At 47.3% G+C, this 17,484-nt stretch overlaps 1 protein-coding gene across 3 annotated transcripts; it reads right to left on the reverse strand.

Annotated features, from left to right (window-relative positions):
* Positions 1 to 2,721: 2,721 nt before the first annotated feature.
* On the reverse strand, positions 2,722 to 17,484 carry LOC134053711 (protein argonaute-4). 3 transcript variants are annotated; one of them, XM_062508861.1, is made up of 18 exons: positions 17,466 to 17,484; positions 14,782 to 14,947; positions 14,022 to 14,142; positions 12,866 to 13,047; positions 12,341 to 12,477; positions 12,127 to 12,261; positions 11,874 to 11,961; positions 11,305 to 11,452; positions 11,109 to 11,228; positions 10,764 to 10,892; positions 10,483 to 10,616; positions 9,831 to 10,015; positions 9,431 to 9,590; positions 8,121 to 8,436; positions 7,719 to 7,853; positions 6,862 to 6,963; positions 6,473 to 6,672; positions 2,722 to 6,380 (listed from the first exon to the last, which is right to left on the reverse strand). In XM_062508861.1, the coding sequence occupies exons 1-18, from the start codon at positions 17,482 to 17,484 to the stop codon at positions 6,272 to 6,274; spliced, it is 2,586 nt and encodes an 861-aa protein (XP_062364845.1). In that variant the 3' UTR covers positions 2,722 to 6,271. The 3 variants fall into 3 exon arrangements, with proteins under 3 accessions (XP_062364845.1, XP_062364846.1, XP_062364847.1); XM_062508862.1 differs by lacking the exon at positions 17,466 to 17,484 and adding an exon at positions 13,408 to 13,410 and having other exon boundaries at positions 14,782 to 14,857; XM_062508863.1 differs by lacking the exons at positions 6,862 to 6,963; positions 17,466 to 17,484 and having other exon boundaries at positions 14,782 to 14,857.

Raw genomic sequence — 17,484 nt, forward strand, 5'->3', positions numbered from 1 at the left:
AGATTTCTGTACCACATTTAAAGTAAATATTGCATGAAAGGACTGAAGTTTACAAACAGTCAGCAGGTTTATGTCAAAACCTCACCAGGATGATGAGTTATGGTGGGAGGCAAACCCACCAGCACAAGAGAGGTGGCAGGGCAGCGACTGCCGATCCCATTGCCCCATCCCTCGGGAAGGGAAGCAGCTCCCCATCTCCATCAGCCGTGCTTCAGCAAGGCAGTGACCCGCGTCTCCATCACTCCATCCCTCATTCCGCCTTATTTTAGGCACCAAAATCCTTCTGTGGCTCAGCAGAGCAAGTTGGCGATGCTCAGGCCAGGCACAGGAGCGAGCGGCAGCCGATGCGACAGGAACAGGTCTTTAAACCCCCGCGGAGCTGCCCGGCATGAAGGGCACTGCCAGCTGCTCCTGTCCCCTAGCCGGGGCAGGGAACACGGGGGTACAGGGTGGCTCTGGAGCCCGGCGCCGCGGGGCCACGCTCAGCCCCGGCTCCGCGCATGCCCTGGCACGGGCAGAGGAGACGCTCCGTGCTGTCACGGCACACGGCGCCGCCGGCCTCGCGCCAGCTCCAGCCTGCGCCCCGCTCCCTGAACTCGGGGAACGGGGAGCTGGGGGATGGATGGGGAGCTGGGGAGATGGAATGGCAGGGAAGGGGGTAGAAAGGCAGCCGGTGGGGATGGATGGGGGTGGGAGGTAGGGGGAATGGAGTGGGAGCTGGGGGAAAGGATGAGAGGTGGGGGGATGCTCCTGCTGCTTTGTGCAGAACAGGCCCCTTGAGCGGGGCTCGCTCCGAGCTGTGGGGACCTGCGGCTGGACGTGACCCCGGCCCTGTGCACCCTCCTGCGAGGTTTCTGCGGGTCCCTCCACCGTCCCTTCCCCGGCGGCCGCACCGCCGCTGCTCTCGGGGCGCCCGGGGGACGCGCCCGCCCGGCGGCCCCGCAGCCCCCCCCGCACCCCCTCTGCTCAGACCCCCGCACCCCCCCCGACACCCCCCGATCCCCGGCATCGCCCCCGCACATCCCGCGCCGCCGCCACACCCATCGCCACCCGCCGCGGTCCCCTCCGCACATCCCTCCACCGCGCTCCTCCACCCCCCGCCCCGATCCCCACCCGGTACAGGCCCCCTGGCCCCCGCCGCACACCCGCTCCCCGTTCTACCGGCCTCATCTCTTTCGCCCCCCGTCGCCCTCTCGGCGTTTCCCGGCGCGCAGCGCTCCGACCCCCCCCCCCCCCCCCCCCCATCCCCGCCCGCGGTACCTGCTCCCGAGGGTCCCGCTTCCATCCCATCCACGCGGGCGCCGCTCCGAGCCGGGGGCCGGGGCAGGGCCGTGCCGGGGGCCGGGGCCGGGCAGGGCCGGGGCCGGTGCCGCAGCCGCCTCACGCCCCTCACGCCGCGCGCACGCGCCGCCGCCGCCCGGCCCCGCGCGCAACAAAGGCGGCGTCCGCCGGCCCCGCCGCCATCTTGGGGCCCGCGGGGACCGGGGCGGTCCCGGGGCTCCGCTCGGGGCAGCGGAGGGGCGCCCGGCCGGGGCCTCGCTGCAGAGCGCTGCCCGCCCGCCGGCACCCGGGCCTCCCGCTGCGCCCTTGCCACAAATATTTATTTCGTGGCTTTTTTTTCTTTTTAACTAATTTTCTGAGGCCGGGCCGAGGAGGAAGGGCCATTTCTGGTATTGACAGCTATACGGTCGTTCTTGAAGTGCCCTGAGCCTAGCCAGGCGGGAGCAGGGCAGGAATTCCCCGTGGCCCTGCTCCATCTGAATGCATAGAAACAGGCAGAGCGTCCCTTTTCCATCCCGTTTCCCACCACCTTCCAGACCCATCCTTCCCAGGAAGAGCAAATCCCGACCCTGTGCCTTGACTTTGTAAATAACATCATAAACCGCAGGAGCATCGTTCCCATAATGAGCCCAGGTATGCGTTCCTCGCTGGGCCATTCCAGGATACAGTGGAAAAGCCACAAGAATTCAGGATATCAAAGCATTCGCGCCTTGTGCTGTTCTCCCAAAACATGAGCAGCAGCTCCTGCTATCCCTAAGGAGTGCCTGGAGCAGGACTCAGCTGAGATATTAGAGTTGGCGCTGCACAGACAGCAAGGCTGTGGCACAGAATCCCAGATTCACTCAGTTCTAGGTTCCTGAGGGTTGGTCCAAGAGCCTTTTACATCACGTTTGGAAGACAACAGGATGGAAGAAACCTTGGGGCTTGAGCTCCTCAGGTTTCCGTGAGGCTGAGCAAGCTCAGTGCCAAAGCCCCAGGATCTGTCCTGCAAACAGAACTGATACTTAACACGGGGCTGCAGAAGGTGCTGGGCATTTCACACAATCCTGTCCCGGTTTCAATCACAGCTCCCATGCTCTGGCCTCCTCCAAAACCTTTTCCTGTCCTTTCTGCAATATTTATAGTGCAGTGCAGCCTTCTGAGACAAACCCTTACCTCACACAGAGAAGATGAAGCAGCCAACAGCTCTTGTATTTATTAGTTCACTCTCTCTAATATAGAATACCCTCTCCAGGCAAGTACAGTCCACGAACACCAAATTTTCTCTGTAATTTCCCAAACATTACAAAAACAGGCCCATTCTGAACCACACCCCTGGGGTTTGCACTTTCAGCTTCCTTTAGGATCCTGGGAGATATCACCCATGTGTATTTCTTTAACTTGCTGACTCTTAATGCATCAGAAATAGATATAGTGTGGTAATGAGTTCCACAGGTGACGCATTGTGTACAAGTTTTAATTAAAAGTTAAATAGTTTAAGACATTTGTTTACAGGCAACAGTATTGGTTGCTCACTCTGTACATTGCATTTATTGGACAGCAATAAGGAAAAAAAACAGAACATTTGGCACAAGAATGCCAATTTTTTTTATTATTATTATTATTTTTGGACACATGAACACAAAATATCCCTGCAGGCTAAAAAAAAAAAATACATTGCAATTGTACACAACCAGCATCTTATCTCGACACGGGGCTGTGAGCCCCAAGACAGTTTAGAAAGTACCTCGTATTGCTAGAGACATACATCCAGTCCAAAGTTAATAAAATACCATTTGAAACATTACAAGTCTAACAATATAGAAACCAAAAGATTACATCAGAAGTCAAACTGAACAAATGCAAACATTTTACACTGAAGTTGCAGCCTCTAGACATAGAAATATGAAAATGTCAATAGCAAGGTCTAAGAAAATCTGTAAGTGGTATTTAGTGCAAGATCTTTCCTCCAGTGCACAGGGAAAGAGCCTCGCAGTGGATCAGGATCGGGATGGATCCAATGTCCTCTGGCCCTGCCTTCTGAAAATGAAAGCAGAGTCACTCCCTCGCTATTGAGCAAGAAAACTCCTACAGCACATCCACAAAGGGGTCGGGGCTGTCAGACGCCAGCTCTGAACCAGGGCCCTTCCCCATCCGAAGGGCAGAGCGAGGGTGGCCACAGGACAGCCCCTGCACCGACCTCTGTGCCCTTTGGATGTGGCTCTGGGCATCACCCTGGGTAACACAGCAATACAAGAGCCAGACTGGTGAGACAGGCTAACTAGGGATTGCCAGAGCTTGTTCAGAACTCAGCAGGGACAAAGCAAGCAGAACCAGGTGGAAAACAGGATTTCTGCCCCCTCCCTCCCCTTTTTTTAAATATATATTTTATATATATATATATATCAACAACCCCCTTCCCCAACTCTTTGAACTTTGCTACATTTAAAATCTTTCACACCACAGAGCTAAACAGTGGCCAACAGGCTTTATTTATAAAAAAACCCCAAAAAACAAAAATCAAAACATCCTAAAACTACAGCTACAGAATGCACATCTTCCCATTGATTGACACATGCAGAACGAGTCACTCAGGCCCACAGGGCTCACCCAGGTCCTCAAGTCCTCCAGACTTGGGCTCAGACCTGCCTAGGGCAGCACTGCTGCAACTTGGATCCTGAACTTCAGTGCTTTCCCCCCAAAACTCCAGCCCTGTGCCCAGGGTGGGCTCACAGCAGCCCTGCTCGGGTGCTGGTGCAGGGCTCACCAGGGGCTGATGCTTCACCTGGTCTGAGGTCAAATATCCAGTCACAGGCAAACCAGGGAGAGGCTCTCTCTTCCCTCAGTCTCAACCAGGAGTGCTTGGCACTGGACAACTAATTGGTGGTAAAGTTAATTTTTTATGCACCCTTGTTAAACCAGCCCCATTCCTAGTGCAGAAACTCAAATCAAGGATCTTGGATCCTACCACCTACAGGTGCTCAGGTGCTTTTCAAGGTGCCAAAGTTCTCCGTGTGTGTTGGGTCAGTCAGAGTTCACTCTAAAAAGGGTTTTTGTGTCTTCTCCCTGAACGAGTACTGAGAAAAGCAGCGGTCAGTCTCCCACCCACATGTCCTGATTTTATTACACAAGTGAGGTATTCTTTAAAAAAAAAGTTAAAAAACTTAAAACAATCTTTTTTTTTTCTTTTTTTTTTTTTTTCAATCTAAACCTGTCCTGGCATGTGCCAGGAGCAGGGTTCACTTCAGTCCCATCTTCAACAGAAATTAAAAGAGGTTAAACTTAATTTATGAGACATACTACTGGCAAGGAGATTATAAAACTGTTTAAAGATGTTCAGTGTACTCCGGTACAACTGAAAACAACAGCATTTAGAAATGTAAACTTTCATTTATTTACAAGCTTAAAGACTGAAGGAAACAGCATTTCCTATTGCTGAAATTTGGAGGGGGCTGGTTCCTAAGCTTTGGGACAGCAGACAACTTAGCAGCAAACCCCACACGAGTATCAGAGACCACAGTGCAATCCTTGGGCTTCTCAAACTCCTCCTCGGTTTAGGAATAAGCTTTAATCTGCACTAACTCAGGTATATAATAAGGAATCTAGTCTTAATTTACTATGTTCATGGATTACAGGAACACCAGGAAAACCAGGTCCCTGTTCTGGATTACAGGTTGCATCTGAAAAAAGCCAAGCAGATTAAAAACCTTAATTTCTAGGCTGGGACAGAATCAGCATTTGAGACTCACACAGGTTCAACATGCTGTAAATGCAGTTGTGTGGGCAACCCAGATTCCCAGGAAAAAAAAACAGTTTAAAATGCTGGTACAAGTCCTCAGGTTGCCTATCACACAATACATTTGAACTGCACACGTTGGCCTTTCCTACATGGAACACCCAGTTTCCAAGCTTATAAAAAATGTTGTAGACAGGACACCAACAGTGAATATAAAACAGTTAAAAATAATTCTTAAAAAAAGCATGGAAATGTGTCTTTTCTAATTTGTTTCAGAAACTGCCAAATTGTGTGTTCAGAAAATGACACAAGAATGTTTGTTAAACTCATGCACAATCCTCAGCTAGAAAATTACACTGTTTGGGGGGGCTTAAAAAACAAAGATTTATTGCCAAAGTTAAACCTTCTATGAGAAAAAAGTTTTAAAATCACTTAGATTTATCAAACCACACAGCAGCATAAAGTGGGCACTTTTGTAAAAGTCTGCAAAATACCTAAAAGCTAATTTTTTTTTTGTTTTATCATTTTTAGAGGGGGGAAATGATGGTTCAGTACTTGTTACGATACCATGGCAGTATTATTTATAACCATTATCATTAAAATCTACTGACAGGCATCACTATTGGATATATTACACATTCACAGAACAAGAACCACCTATTAACTCGCAGTATAGTGCAATTGCTTTGCAGCCCAAGTCTGCAGAGATTAAAAAGATAATTAGTAAAACTGACAAAAAACTGCAATACCTGTGAAAGTCATGTTCGTTAAAAGGCATTTACAGTAGTGAAGTCTAAAATCTCCATTAAAAAATCTATGGCCCCACATGACAGAAGGATTACAGCGAGCTGGATAAAACATTTTGCCATCACATCATACTCACGAAGCAGGGCACGGAGACAGAGCAGCAGTCACCGTCAGCTCATGGGATGAGGAGAACTGAAAAACCACAGCTAGCAAAAGATTTGATAGAAACCTTTCGTGCCAAGTCCTTGAAAAATTTCAGGATGATCGGCCTTTGCGCTTTGAGGTAAAAATTCAGTCCAATGCATCAGAAAAGACAAGTCTATGGATTTCTAGTACAGAAAACAATTAAACAAATGGCTCAACTGTGTTGGTGCATCAGACGTTGCAGTGAAGAACAGATTCAGTGCGACTGTCCGGAGCTGCTGGTAGTGGGCAGTCCGAAATCCCCCGGCCCTGGATAGAGCAGGAGGCTTCCAAACGCTTCAGGACTGCATGGGTTGTTGTTTTGCCTCATCTTTCCAGGTGCTCTCAAGCAAAATACATGGTGTGCTGGGTGTCGTGGTGGATCTGCACGGCCTTGGCCAGTGCCTGCGGATCGCGGCCGTTGCTCTGCCCCGACACGTGGCTGCCCTCAGCGCTGTGAGCAGACACACACCCGTGAACAACTGGGACAAGCAGCACAGCTCAGCTTCACTCCCTGCTTACCAGGATGATGAGGCCATTCCTTACCTGTCATGATCCTTGTCCACAAGATGGTACCTGGCCCGAAAGGCCACCAGCCTGGCGTAGTAGGCGGGCGCGGGGATGGAGACGGAGCGGGTGCAGCGCACGTACGTGTGGCACAGCTGGTACGTCAGCAGCTGCAGCTCGTCTGCTGTGAAACAGTTGTCATCCCACAGCACCTGGTAGTGGGAGGGACGGCTGGTTCCCTGCAGAGAACAGGTGAGCAGTCAGCTGGAGAGCAACAGCAAGGACAGAGGTGGTACCTGCAGGCTGCGCCTTCCAGCAGGCACCAACACAGTCTGAGTCTGCCTAGTGACAAAATGAAGTGACATTTCCCATAGGGACAACTACAAGAATTTAGTCACACAGCCTGAGCACAGCAGAGCTGACATTACCTGAATTCCTGCATGGCTACAGAGGTAAAAATCAAATTCAGAGGGATGTGTGATGGTGCTGTCCACAGTAGTGCCTGCTGGTACATTGCCACTTTTACCAACCTAGTGAGAAAGGTTTATTATTAGTACACGGGCTTTTTTGGAGTGACCCCAAAATGCTTTCAAAGGTAGGCTCTATTGAAAGCTGCTGGAGAATTTACTGCTCAAAAAGGTGAAAAAATATTAAGGTCGTTTACACAGGCGGAATGAAAATGTTCTCTGTGAATTCATTTTTAGAAACTTCACCAAATCCAGCTGGTGTGTCATCAGAGGAAAATAAAACCCTTGCCAGCACCATTAAAACTGCAGAGTGGGATAAAGCCTACACAAGTAAATCAGGATCTGAAGATGCACATTGCTGAGATAAATTTATTTTGTACCCCTGTTTGCTCTCACACCCCGGAGATCTGGGTTTTTAAGCTAACCTCAGATCAAGTGCTTCCCTAAAATGTTCCTCAGCTGACCTGTGGATTTTTGCCAAGGGCACATCTTAGATGCACCTGGAGACAGAACAGGGAACAGAGTGGACAGCCAGGTCAGCTCATCATCAGGAATCCTGGACTATAAAAACCCAGGATACATCTCCAGGTACACAAATACTGGGATACTGAGCACACCTATTCCAAAAGGGGGAACAAGCTGTTCCATCTGTGTAGAGCAATAGAAAAGGGAGGAACTGGTTATTTTGGTAGAGAAAGCCTGTTACCAATACTGCTGCTGCTTTACAGCTTCAGTGGTAAAGATGGATCCCACCCCACTGAATAAAACAACCCCACTTTCCTGTGTCATCACCTCCCCCTCGTGGAGTCAGTACTTGCCCTTTCAGTTTTGTCAGCACAGAACAGCCTGGTGTGATGCCTTTTCTGCACAACAATGTAGGTTATTCCAGGTCTATAGTCTTCTTCCAAACTAATGCAGGCCTTCCGGATGGCGATCAGCTCTGGCCAAGCTACCTACAAGCAGAAGATTTCATTATTATGTTACAAATTCAGGAGGTATTTGATTTTTTTTTAACCTGTGTACAAGCGCCACATCGTAAGGGACATGATCATACTGGTAAATGCACATTGTGCTTGCTCAGGACAATTCAAGGAAACTTAATTTTTCCAATAACAAATATAATCCACATAAATAAATACATTTCTTCAAGAGTTCACCCCTTATAATCCACATAACTACATATCAATTTTCATCAACAACAAAAAATTATCAGACAATACCTGTTTCATCTGTCCTTCCGACACTCCCCCTCTGTAGTAAATGATCCTCGTGGGCTTGAAACGAGTGGATTTGTAGAACTGGATCAACAGCTCCCTCACCATGTTGGTCAGGTCCTGGATCACCTCCTGGCTGTAGAGCAGCTCCTGGGAAGTCTCCTGGCGTGAGGTCTGCACGCGCACCGTGGCGCAGTAGCGGCTGGGGTGCCCGTCCATGCTGCCCACCACGGCTGCTATGGATGGCTTCTTCCCATCCCCGGCGGGAGGGTGGGTGACATCTGCTCCCAAAAAGATCACTGGCTGCTGGAACACCGAGGGCCTGTTTGATAAGATTAAGGTTTATTAGTTAGGGTCACAGAATTCCGGAAGGGTTTGGGTCGGAAAAGACCTTAAAACCCAGCCAGTTCCACCCCCTGCCCTGGGCAAAGATACCTCCCGCTGTCCCAGGTTGCTCCAAGCCCTGCCCAACCTGGCTTTGAACACTTCCTGGGATGGGGCAGCCACAGCTTCTCTGGGCAACCTGTGCCAGGGCCTCCCCACCCTCCTCACAGGGAACAATTTCTTCCCAATCTCTGATCTAGACGTACTCTCTTTCAGTTTGAAGCCATTATTACAGTCCTTTTCTGGCCTCCTTGTCAGCCCCTTCAGATACTGGAAGGTGCTGTGATGTTTTCACACAACCTTCTCTTCTCCAGGCTAAATAACCCCAACTTCCTCACCCTGACTTAAGAGGAGAGGTGGCCTCCTATCAACTCATAATAAAAAATAAAAACAGCAAAAAGAAAGAAGGCCAGGAAGAAAAAAAAATTACAGTTGAGGAAGGTACAGCCAAAGCACTGAACAGAACTAAAACCTGTGAAAAGTCTTTAAGGGCAAAATTCTCTGCCTCCAGCACTTACAGTCCACAAAGAACAGAAAGTGACAAGGACAGGATCAAAGGCAGACCAAGTTACAAGCATTGATTCCAAGTCACTCCTCCTCACTCTTCTCCTTCAATTTGGATGCAAACACAGGATGCTTTTGGAGGTGGCAAGAGGAAAAGTACACTGAGTGAATCCAAAGGCAGGAAAGAGACAGGAAAAAAACCTTGGTGAGTTTGGTGGTTCTGACTGCTGGATGGCTCTGACTCCCCTTGGCTCAGGGCTTACTGGGAACACTCCAAATGCAGACATATCCTCCACTGTCCACTCCAGACTGTGGGAATTTCTAAAGTGTGTTTTATTTTGAAAAGTATCATTTTAGCAAACACAACAAAACGACACCATTTTCCTTGACAATGCAGACATTATAAAGAGGTTTTGATTTAATCTCACCTTTGATGAGGTACCAGCACATTGTTGATTCCTCCGAGCTTGGCATTGATCTTCAGACACAGATTGGACAGTGTTTGTGGTGAGGTTTTGACCACGTTCTTTACCTGAACACACTGTGTGGCCATGCCTAGAAGAGTATCTCCAACCCGCTTGACTTCAGCTGTGACAGAAAATAAGGCAGTGGTTCCTTCTTGCTCTTATTTTTTTCAAGTGTTACTATAGTTCAGATCCTTGAGACTTCACTGACAAAGGTTCAGTTTGCTCTTTGGTAATACACAACTTCTCCAACCAAGCCTGACAAACTAGCTCCAAAATACGCTTTTAAAAAGAGAACCCATTGCCTCCTCTGCCACCCACTTGCAGTACAACTCCTGATCACTTTACAGCCCTTTCTCCATACCGTACACAGGTGTCTTCCCAGGCAGAATCACCACGATGAGCTGCAGGCCAACATAAGTCAGCTTTAAGTGTTTGAACATGGGCTCCACGCTGTCTGCACCCTGGGCATACTTGCAGAAGCAGGGCTGGCCCTGGATCGGCATCCCGGCGTCCTTGGAGATCTTGCGCAGCTGGTCTGTGAAACTCCTGAAATAGAAGTGGATTTGTTCTGGCCTTTTCACTATGGTTCACTCATCAGTTTTATAAGCCAGATCTATGCTGTTTCTGCTATTTCACAGCACTCCAGTGCTTTTTAGCAATTCTATCCCCATCAGGAACTCACAAACTCAACTCTAATCCTCTCTGAGGAAGGTCATCAGCTTCTGTAATTTTACAAGCCTTACAGAAACAGACATGTGAGATGAACATTCTTAGGCAGACTCCCAAACTAATACTGATGCTCTTGTAAATTTTTACTTATTCACCTAATTTATCTGAGCATTATTGCAACCATGATTCTTCCCAATCAGTGGTTCACAGAAGCACTTTCTTTAAGATTCTGTAGAGTAATTTAAAGGGCAGGGGCAAATCAATTTACACCACACATGACCTTTCAGAAACATGAGAAAAATACACCTTGAAATAGAATCCTGAATAAATAGGAAAATACTTACTTCAGCAAGTCTTCCCTGCATTGTTTTTGAGGAGCAAAACAAGCAACAGCCCAAACTTTAATCTCAATGCCAGCATAGAACTGTTTCCCTCTCATGTCCCACACGCCTTGGTTTGGTGTGGCCACAGTCTTGTTCTAGGTAAAAACCAAAGGCAAATTAGAAATCAAGAGCTGCTCCCTTTTGACTGTAGCCCACCAGAGGAAGCCTCACAAGATACACAAAATACCTCATGAATTTCAATAACCTCAGGATAAGGAGTTTTACAAGACATGGAAACTCACCCTGCCTCCATACTGAAGCATTGGGGCTGGCAGAACTCTGCCTGTCAGCTCTGTCATTTCATTATGGACAACAATTCCAAACTCCTTCAGATAGGGATCAGGCCCACCAACCATACTGTTACTCTTCACCTGGGGACAAATCAAGTACTGATGTCACTACACTGAAGCTCCAGGTGACTCTGTCCTCTTTGTCATCAACAGCCTTTCTGTTTAGAAGGATTTGTTTTAACCAAGACATATTTTTTAACTTCTCTTTTGGTCATGCTCCTCATCATCACCTGCTCCAACGCTCTGGAAAAGCTATGAGAAGTGACAAACACAGACTGAAGCTGGAAAAATACTCACCAATCTGCTGATCTCCTCCTGCCTGTCTGGGGCAGACCTGGCTGTTGCTTTTATCATGGTCGATGTCTGATTGTCTGTCAGCTTCTTGATGCACCTCTGACCAGCCACGATGTTACACACCTGCACAGGAGCAGGGAGAGGTGCTGTGACACCGTTTAATAGAGGACACCCCACAGTGCAAGACTCAGATCCTTACCTCCAGTGGCAGGTACGTGTGTTTCTGCTCCTGACCCACTTGGAGACAGGGCAGGTGAGGGTATTTCAGCTGCAGACTGTACTTCTGCTTAAAATACTGAGCTACTGTGCACTCCATAGCCTGCCCATTCTCCAGCTGCAGAGGGAACCTAGAAATGACATTTGTTTTGGTTAGACTTTGTCAGATTTTTTTAAAGGAAATAATGGTATGAAAAACCTATTCCAGATTACTTTTAGCAAATCTCTATTTTCCTTAGTTACCAGATCTCTTCTTCATGAAAAGATTTTAGACTATATACTGAATTTTAGCTATTTTAAAAACAGGAGCTTTTGATAACTATATTTAAAAGCCAGGATATAGCTTGGCTTTCCCGGGTTGAAGGAAATAGAACATTAGTCAAACCCCACACTATTACTCTATTCCACTAAGACTAAACATTCCTGTAAATCCACACAGCTGCTTCACCTCCAGAATCAACTATTCCTGCATGAACAAAATACCAAATACATTCCAGATATATTTAATAAGTTGAAGATTTTAAGAACTGTCAGGCAGTGCTTGATACATACGTCTGGTGACTGGCTGGTCGCCGGGTAACGTTGCAAACTCGGTATTTTCTCTTCATCTGGCCACAGTGGGTAACCTCTACTTTTAGACCTGAAAACCCAACAGAAAATAAATTCAGGGAAAGGAATCACCTTTGAAAAGGTTGAAGGCAAAAAGGAGCATCCCAGTTCTCCATGTGCCTTGCAAACTTTGATTACAACATAGTATGAGCAGGTTTCAGTGTTTTCTTGCAGCAGCTTTAGGACAAGCTTTTACCTCTGATTTCTTTGGTAAACTTGACACGCTGGGAGTCTGTCAGAGGTTTGCTTTGTTCACTGATGCTCTGGATGTCCAAGACCTCGCACATGAACTCAATGATAGGCTGGGCACGATAGAAAGCAGTCGCTGACACTAAGATAAAAAGATAGGACAATTAACTGGGAAGCACAAAGAACTCTGTTACATGAGTGAGACACAATCTCCTACACACCATCAATGTTGAGCATCATGTTCCACATGGCAGGACGGACTGACTGGTGGAAGCCAAACCAGACCTCCCTGCCCCCTCCCAGGGGGTGGTAATAACCTTCAGGAGGGGAGAAAAAGGAGCGACCCACAGGGGTGTACCTGAAAAAATAAGAAAATTAATACTCTGATAATTGATATACTTTTTACATTCACAAACACCTATTGTGTTTAAAACACATTTCTACAGCATAACTGCCAGAGCTGACTTACGGCAAGCACACAAAGCCTTTTCTGACAGTGCAGCTGGAAAGGGTAACTGCAAATTCCTGTTAGAAACATGACCAGCAGACACAAGGCCTTAGTTCAGATCACATTTCCCTATTCTAGTGCAAATTTGTAAGGCAGGTGTTGAATTACATGGCTGTATCCCTCATCCCTTCTACCACAGGAGTGTAATGGGCAGCAGAGCAGCAGCAAGGAATAAGGAACACAAATGTTAAGATGGATAGAAGACATATCCAGTCAGGAAGGCCCCACAAGTACTCACCTCATGGAGGGAAGGTGCCGTGTGATTACATCCAGTGCCTGTACAGAATCTTCAGGAACTTCATTTAAGTGCCCTGCGAGAGCTTCCAGCAGCATCTGAAGGCTGACAACTGACACCCATTGAATGGAAACCTTAAATGTCTGGTCCTTCCCCTCTCCTGGAAGTGTAACCTCCATATCCACCTGCCACAGGCACAAGAAAATTAAGCACAAGCTTTTGTTATGGATTGCAGACAGACACAACCCTCAGCAATGGTACAGTTTTGTCCTAGGTGTCCTTTGAATCTGTATTTTTGATTATTAGTTTTTGTAACTAACTTAAAATATTACAACCAGTTCCCTCAAGACTTGGAAAGTTTTTCATTTATTCATCTGAGAAACTGCACTGAAGTATCTTTAAATGTAAATTTTAAGCAGTAATTAGTATGGTGACATCAAAGCTCTGAAGAACAGTGAGTCATTTTTTTAAGCCAGCCAATTAATCGCAAGATGTTTTGTGAACCAAATGAGAAGGCGAGAAAACCTTTTGGTCAAAAAGGAGACTTGCTGAGAAACACAAATCTCAGAGTTCTGGCACAGCACTTGGGATGATTCTCAGACCCCACATCCCAGAGGGTAACGGTGAACTCATCCTGGACATCCCCCAAAGCACAGCAATGACCAGGTCCCTCAGGATCCCTTGGGAGATGAGTAGATGGGGTGAAGTTTTGTTTTGAGCTGGGGTCCACATGCAAGGTAGGAACAGCTGATCTGATTGTTCCCATGAACAGGAGGATGTATCTCCACAGCACAACCAAATCCAGCCAGAGTCATCGGCAACTACAACAACTTGATCATTCAGCAACAGAACAAGGGTCAGAACAGGGAAAAGGCAAGTTCCCATCAGGGTGAAAGAAAAATTGTCTCCTTGCAGCTACAAGAGCACAACACAGTTCTCATGTCTCATGATATTCTGTAGCTGAAGAACTGGGAATTAGAAACCCAAAGACACAAACTTCAGTAAAACACCAGTGAGCTTCTAGAGACCCTGACTGGTCCTGTCTGTCCTTTCCAAGACTACACCAACAGGTGTGACAGTGTTTTGGTTTTATGTCAATAAAAGAATACTTTTCAAATGACACTGTAACAGTTTTCCTGTGAAAACTTAAAACACTTACTCTGTCCCTGCCAATGGGTAAGGGGTGTGCTGTGTACATGTTCCTCTTCCCATCGTAGCCAGGCTGCCGATCCCCAAATATCTGCATCTTGAAGTGCCTCACCATCGTATCCACCACCTCCCTAGGCAGTGATTCATTAAGTAGAAGAAGAGAAACTTCAGTAATGGGCTTACACAATTTAAAATTCTATTTTTCGTTTTTGCTTAAAGGAACAAGATAACACACAAAAGTACCCCCAGGTCACACCAGAAGCTGTGAATGTCACCTCCAGGCTACGACACCCAAGGGGCACACACAGGTGTCTGTACAGGTATCTGTGCTGTCAGCAGAGCTACAGCCAAAACAAGCAGTGGAACCTGGAGAGATGTTCACACCCTGGAGCAGACACAAGCACCTGCCTTGGGGTGGGTGGGAACACTCTGTGGATTGATCCACATGTGGACTCCAAAATCTACAAGCCGAAATGCCTCCACTCAACTGCAACACACGTTTGTGTAACAGACTGTGGAACAATTACCAGGGACATTGACTTGTAGACTGAAAAATAAAACCAGATGGAGGTCAATGCTCAATACATTTCCCAGAGCCTTCCAGATTACAGGCCAACTGGAAGATATTATAGTTCACTGAAAAGCAACTGCTGACCACAGTACAAACACAGGCCTTTAGAAGATGGGGAATTCTTAGGATGCACAGCTTCTTTACATTCAGGTATAGACACTTAATTTAAATCAATAAACCTTTATTAAGTAACTCCTACCTGTTGACTCTTCGGGGGCGTTTCTCTGGTTTGATATCTACATCATAGTGATAAACATCAATCTTGGGGATCTGAACCTGGAAGTGGTTGGCCAGGAGCCGAATGGGTTTCCCAACAGTGCCCAGGCCTGGGCGACGGGGTGGCTGGAAAAGGCTCGTTGGGGGCCCTAGGAAAGTCAAATAAATATGTATGAGATGTGATGGCTCACTCCGTGCACCTCTGAGGTGTGCTGTGGGTGACTTTTTAATGGGGTAGGAAGAAATCTTAAGCTTTGTGAGGTTGCAAACAGAGGTGTTCATAGAGGCTCAGCCTTCCAGCTGCTCAGAACATCAAGGTAAAAAATGTCTTCCCTAAAGCATGTATAGGTGCCATAAATAATTCTTAACATTTTAGTTGCATTTATTCATGACTGTGGTTAGGAACTTCATGGAGTCCTGAGAAGGAATGCAACCATACAGATATTATGTATTTTCATGTAATGCAAGGATAAATACATCCCTACCTACATTCCTAAAACAAACCAACAGCCAAAAAAGCCACATTTTGTCATTGTTTTCTCTAAAGGCTTAAAGTTCAGATGTCAATGATCCAATTTAAAATTCCAATGTAAAGACAGGAGTGAGGAAAGATTTGGGCTTTCCTCTAAGTAGAAGGATAAGGGAGAAAGCATTAGACAGGTATGGACGCCAACAGCCATGGAAGAGATATTTTACAGGGACAAAAGAAGAGCTTCAGGAAAACATCTAAGGAGGAAATTATTAGAGGCCTGGAAGCATTACTCACATGCAAGCTGGTCACTAGGGAAGCCTTTAGTTACCCTCCTCAAAGTGTTAAGATCTGAGATACCATGTTAACGAGATTAAACTGACTATTTTTAAAATCGATCAGAGCCTCAGCTGACACTGCACATAAAGCAAATGACACTGGTATATTTTCATGGGTTTGTCTATATCTGAGCTAGGCTCAGTGTGATCAAAGTGTATTCCCTCTGTTGTAGAGTAGCAAAGGAGAGGGCAAGCAGTCTCCCTAGAATGCAATAATTAACCTATCATAAAACTTAGGGCAAATTTAGCATTATAACTTGACAGCACCCATATAAGTTAAAGTCTCAGAGTTTGTACCAGGAGAGAGGAGAGGTAGGTGACTCCTATTTGGGTACACTTCAGGGTGCAGCAATAAACTAAACCCAGGACCAAATAAATCCCAGGAGATTCTACACTGGATTTAAAAGCCATCCATTGGCTACTGCATTACCAAATAAAGTTACCAACCTGAGGACACCAGCCCTGGAATATTCTTAAGCAGAAGGAATAGAGAGCATGTAAGGAGCTGAAGCCCACTGCCATGTCAGCCCTGCAAAGCTGCAGTAGCAGGGGGCTGCTGGGGACAGACACCCCACAGGACACGTTCCTGGCTCTGCACCCGCCTGACAGATCATGCTCTGTCATGGTCAGACCAGTTGTGGGGGTACAGTTAGTGTTTAAAAAAACTACAGCTGTCTTGACAAGCATGAATCATTGAGGGCAATCAAAGTTTGTTGTGCTTATTTGGATACAAGAGATGATCCATTAATCCCATGCTAATTAGTCTGAAGGAAGTGCAGGCAGTGACCTCCTGCAAGAGATTAAATGACAACTATATTTGCCCATTTTCCTCCCTTGGTATTGACAAGTTCTGCAAACATGCACAGCAATGCTGCCCTCTGTTCTGACCAAAGGAGATAAAACTTAATTTCCTCCCTCCTTTCTCAAAGGGTCCTAGAGAATCAGCTAAAAACTGTTTTCCCATTGAAGCCAGGCTGCCCTGGCATCACAGGATTTTTATCTGATCAGCCTGGCTGGAGTTGTATATGCTGTCATATTTTAATTTCTTTTACCCTACAACCATTATGTACTAAGAACCTCAACCAAATTGCTTCAGACAGGAAGCAGTTTTCAAAACTGAAAGAGGATCTGCTTCTCCAGCTGGAACTCAGGGAGGCCACGATACATCACACACATACAGCAGGCTCTGAGTCAGCCCTCACTACCTCAAACTCTGGATTCTTCTGGAATTGCACCTTTGTGTCAATAAACGTTTCCTATCGCACCAAAATTAACATCACTTCGCTTATACCAATCGTTTGAATGGGAAATGGATGGAGCAGGTGTACAGACCACTGAGGGCTAGAAATACATTCTGCAGGCATTTGAGGGGAGAATAATAATGGAATAAGACACAAGCAGGAAAGCACCACATGCAAAAACCCACCAATATTTAAGCGAAGTTTGTTAAAGAAATAAAAAGCCGTATTTTCAGACAGCATCACCTTAAAACTCTCAGAAATGGCTCAATATCAAATATAAAACTTATCACTGCACAGGTTGCAGGGCGCGCGTCGCTGTGACACCACAGCCCTGCCTGTCCCCGTCCTGTCACTGTCACTGTCACTGTCCCGCTCCCAGCCCCGTCCCCTTCACCCCGGGGAGGGCCAGGTGCGTCCCCCGGTAGCCCCGGCAGCAGCGGGGCCGCGAAGGAATCCGCAACCCCCGCGCAAAGTTTCGCGACCCGCCGCGGCTCCTCCGCACCGGCGGCTCCGAGCGGGCCCCGCTGCCGCCGGGGAGCCCCGCCGGGCCCGCGGCCTCCTTCCCCCGCTGTCACGGCCCGACAGGCCGCGGCCCCCGCGTCCCCCCCGCGGCTCTCACCGGGTCCCAGCGCCTCCAT

The sequence above is a fragment of the Cinclus cinclus genome, chromosome 26 (assembly GCF_963662255.1).
Source record: "Cinclus cinclus chromosome 26, bCinCin1.1, whole genome shotgun sequence".
Taxonomy (NCBI): Eukaryota; Metazoa; Chordata; class Aves; order Passeriformes; family Cinclidae; genus Cinclus; species Cinclus cinclus.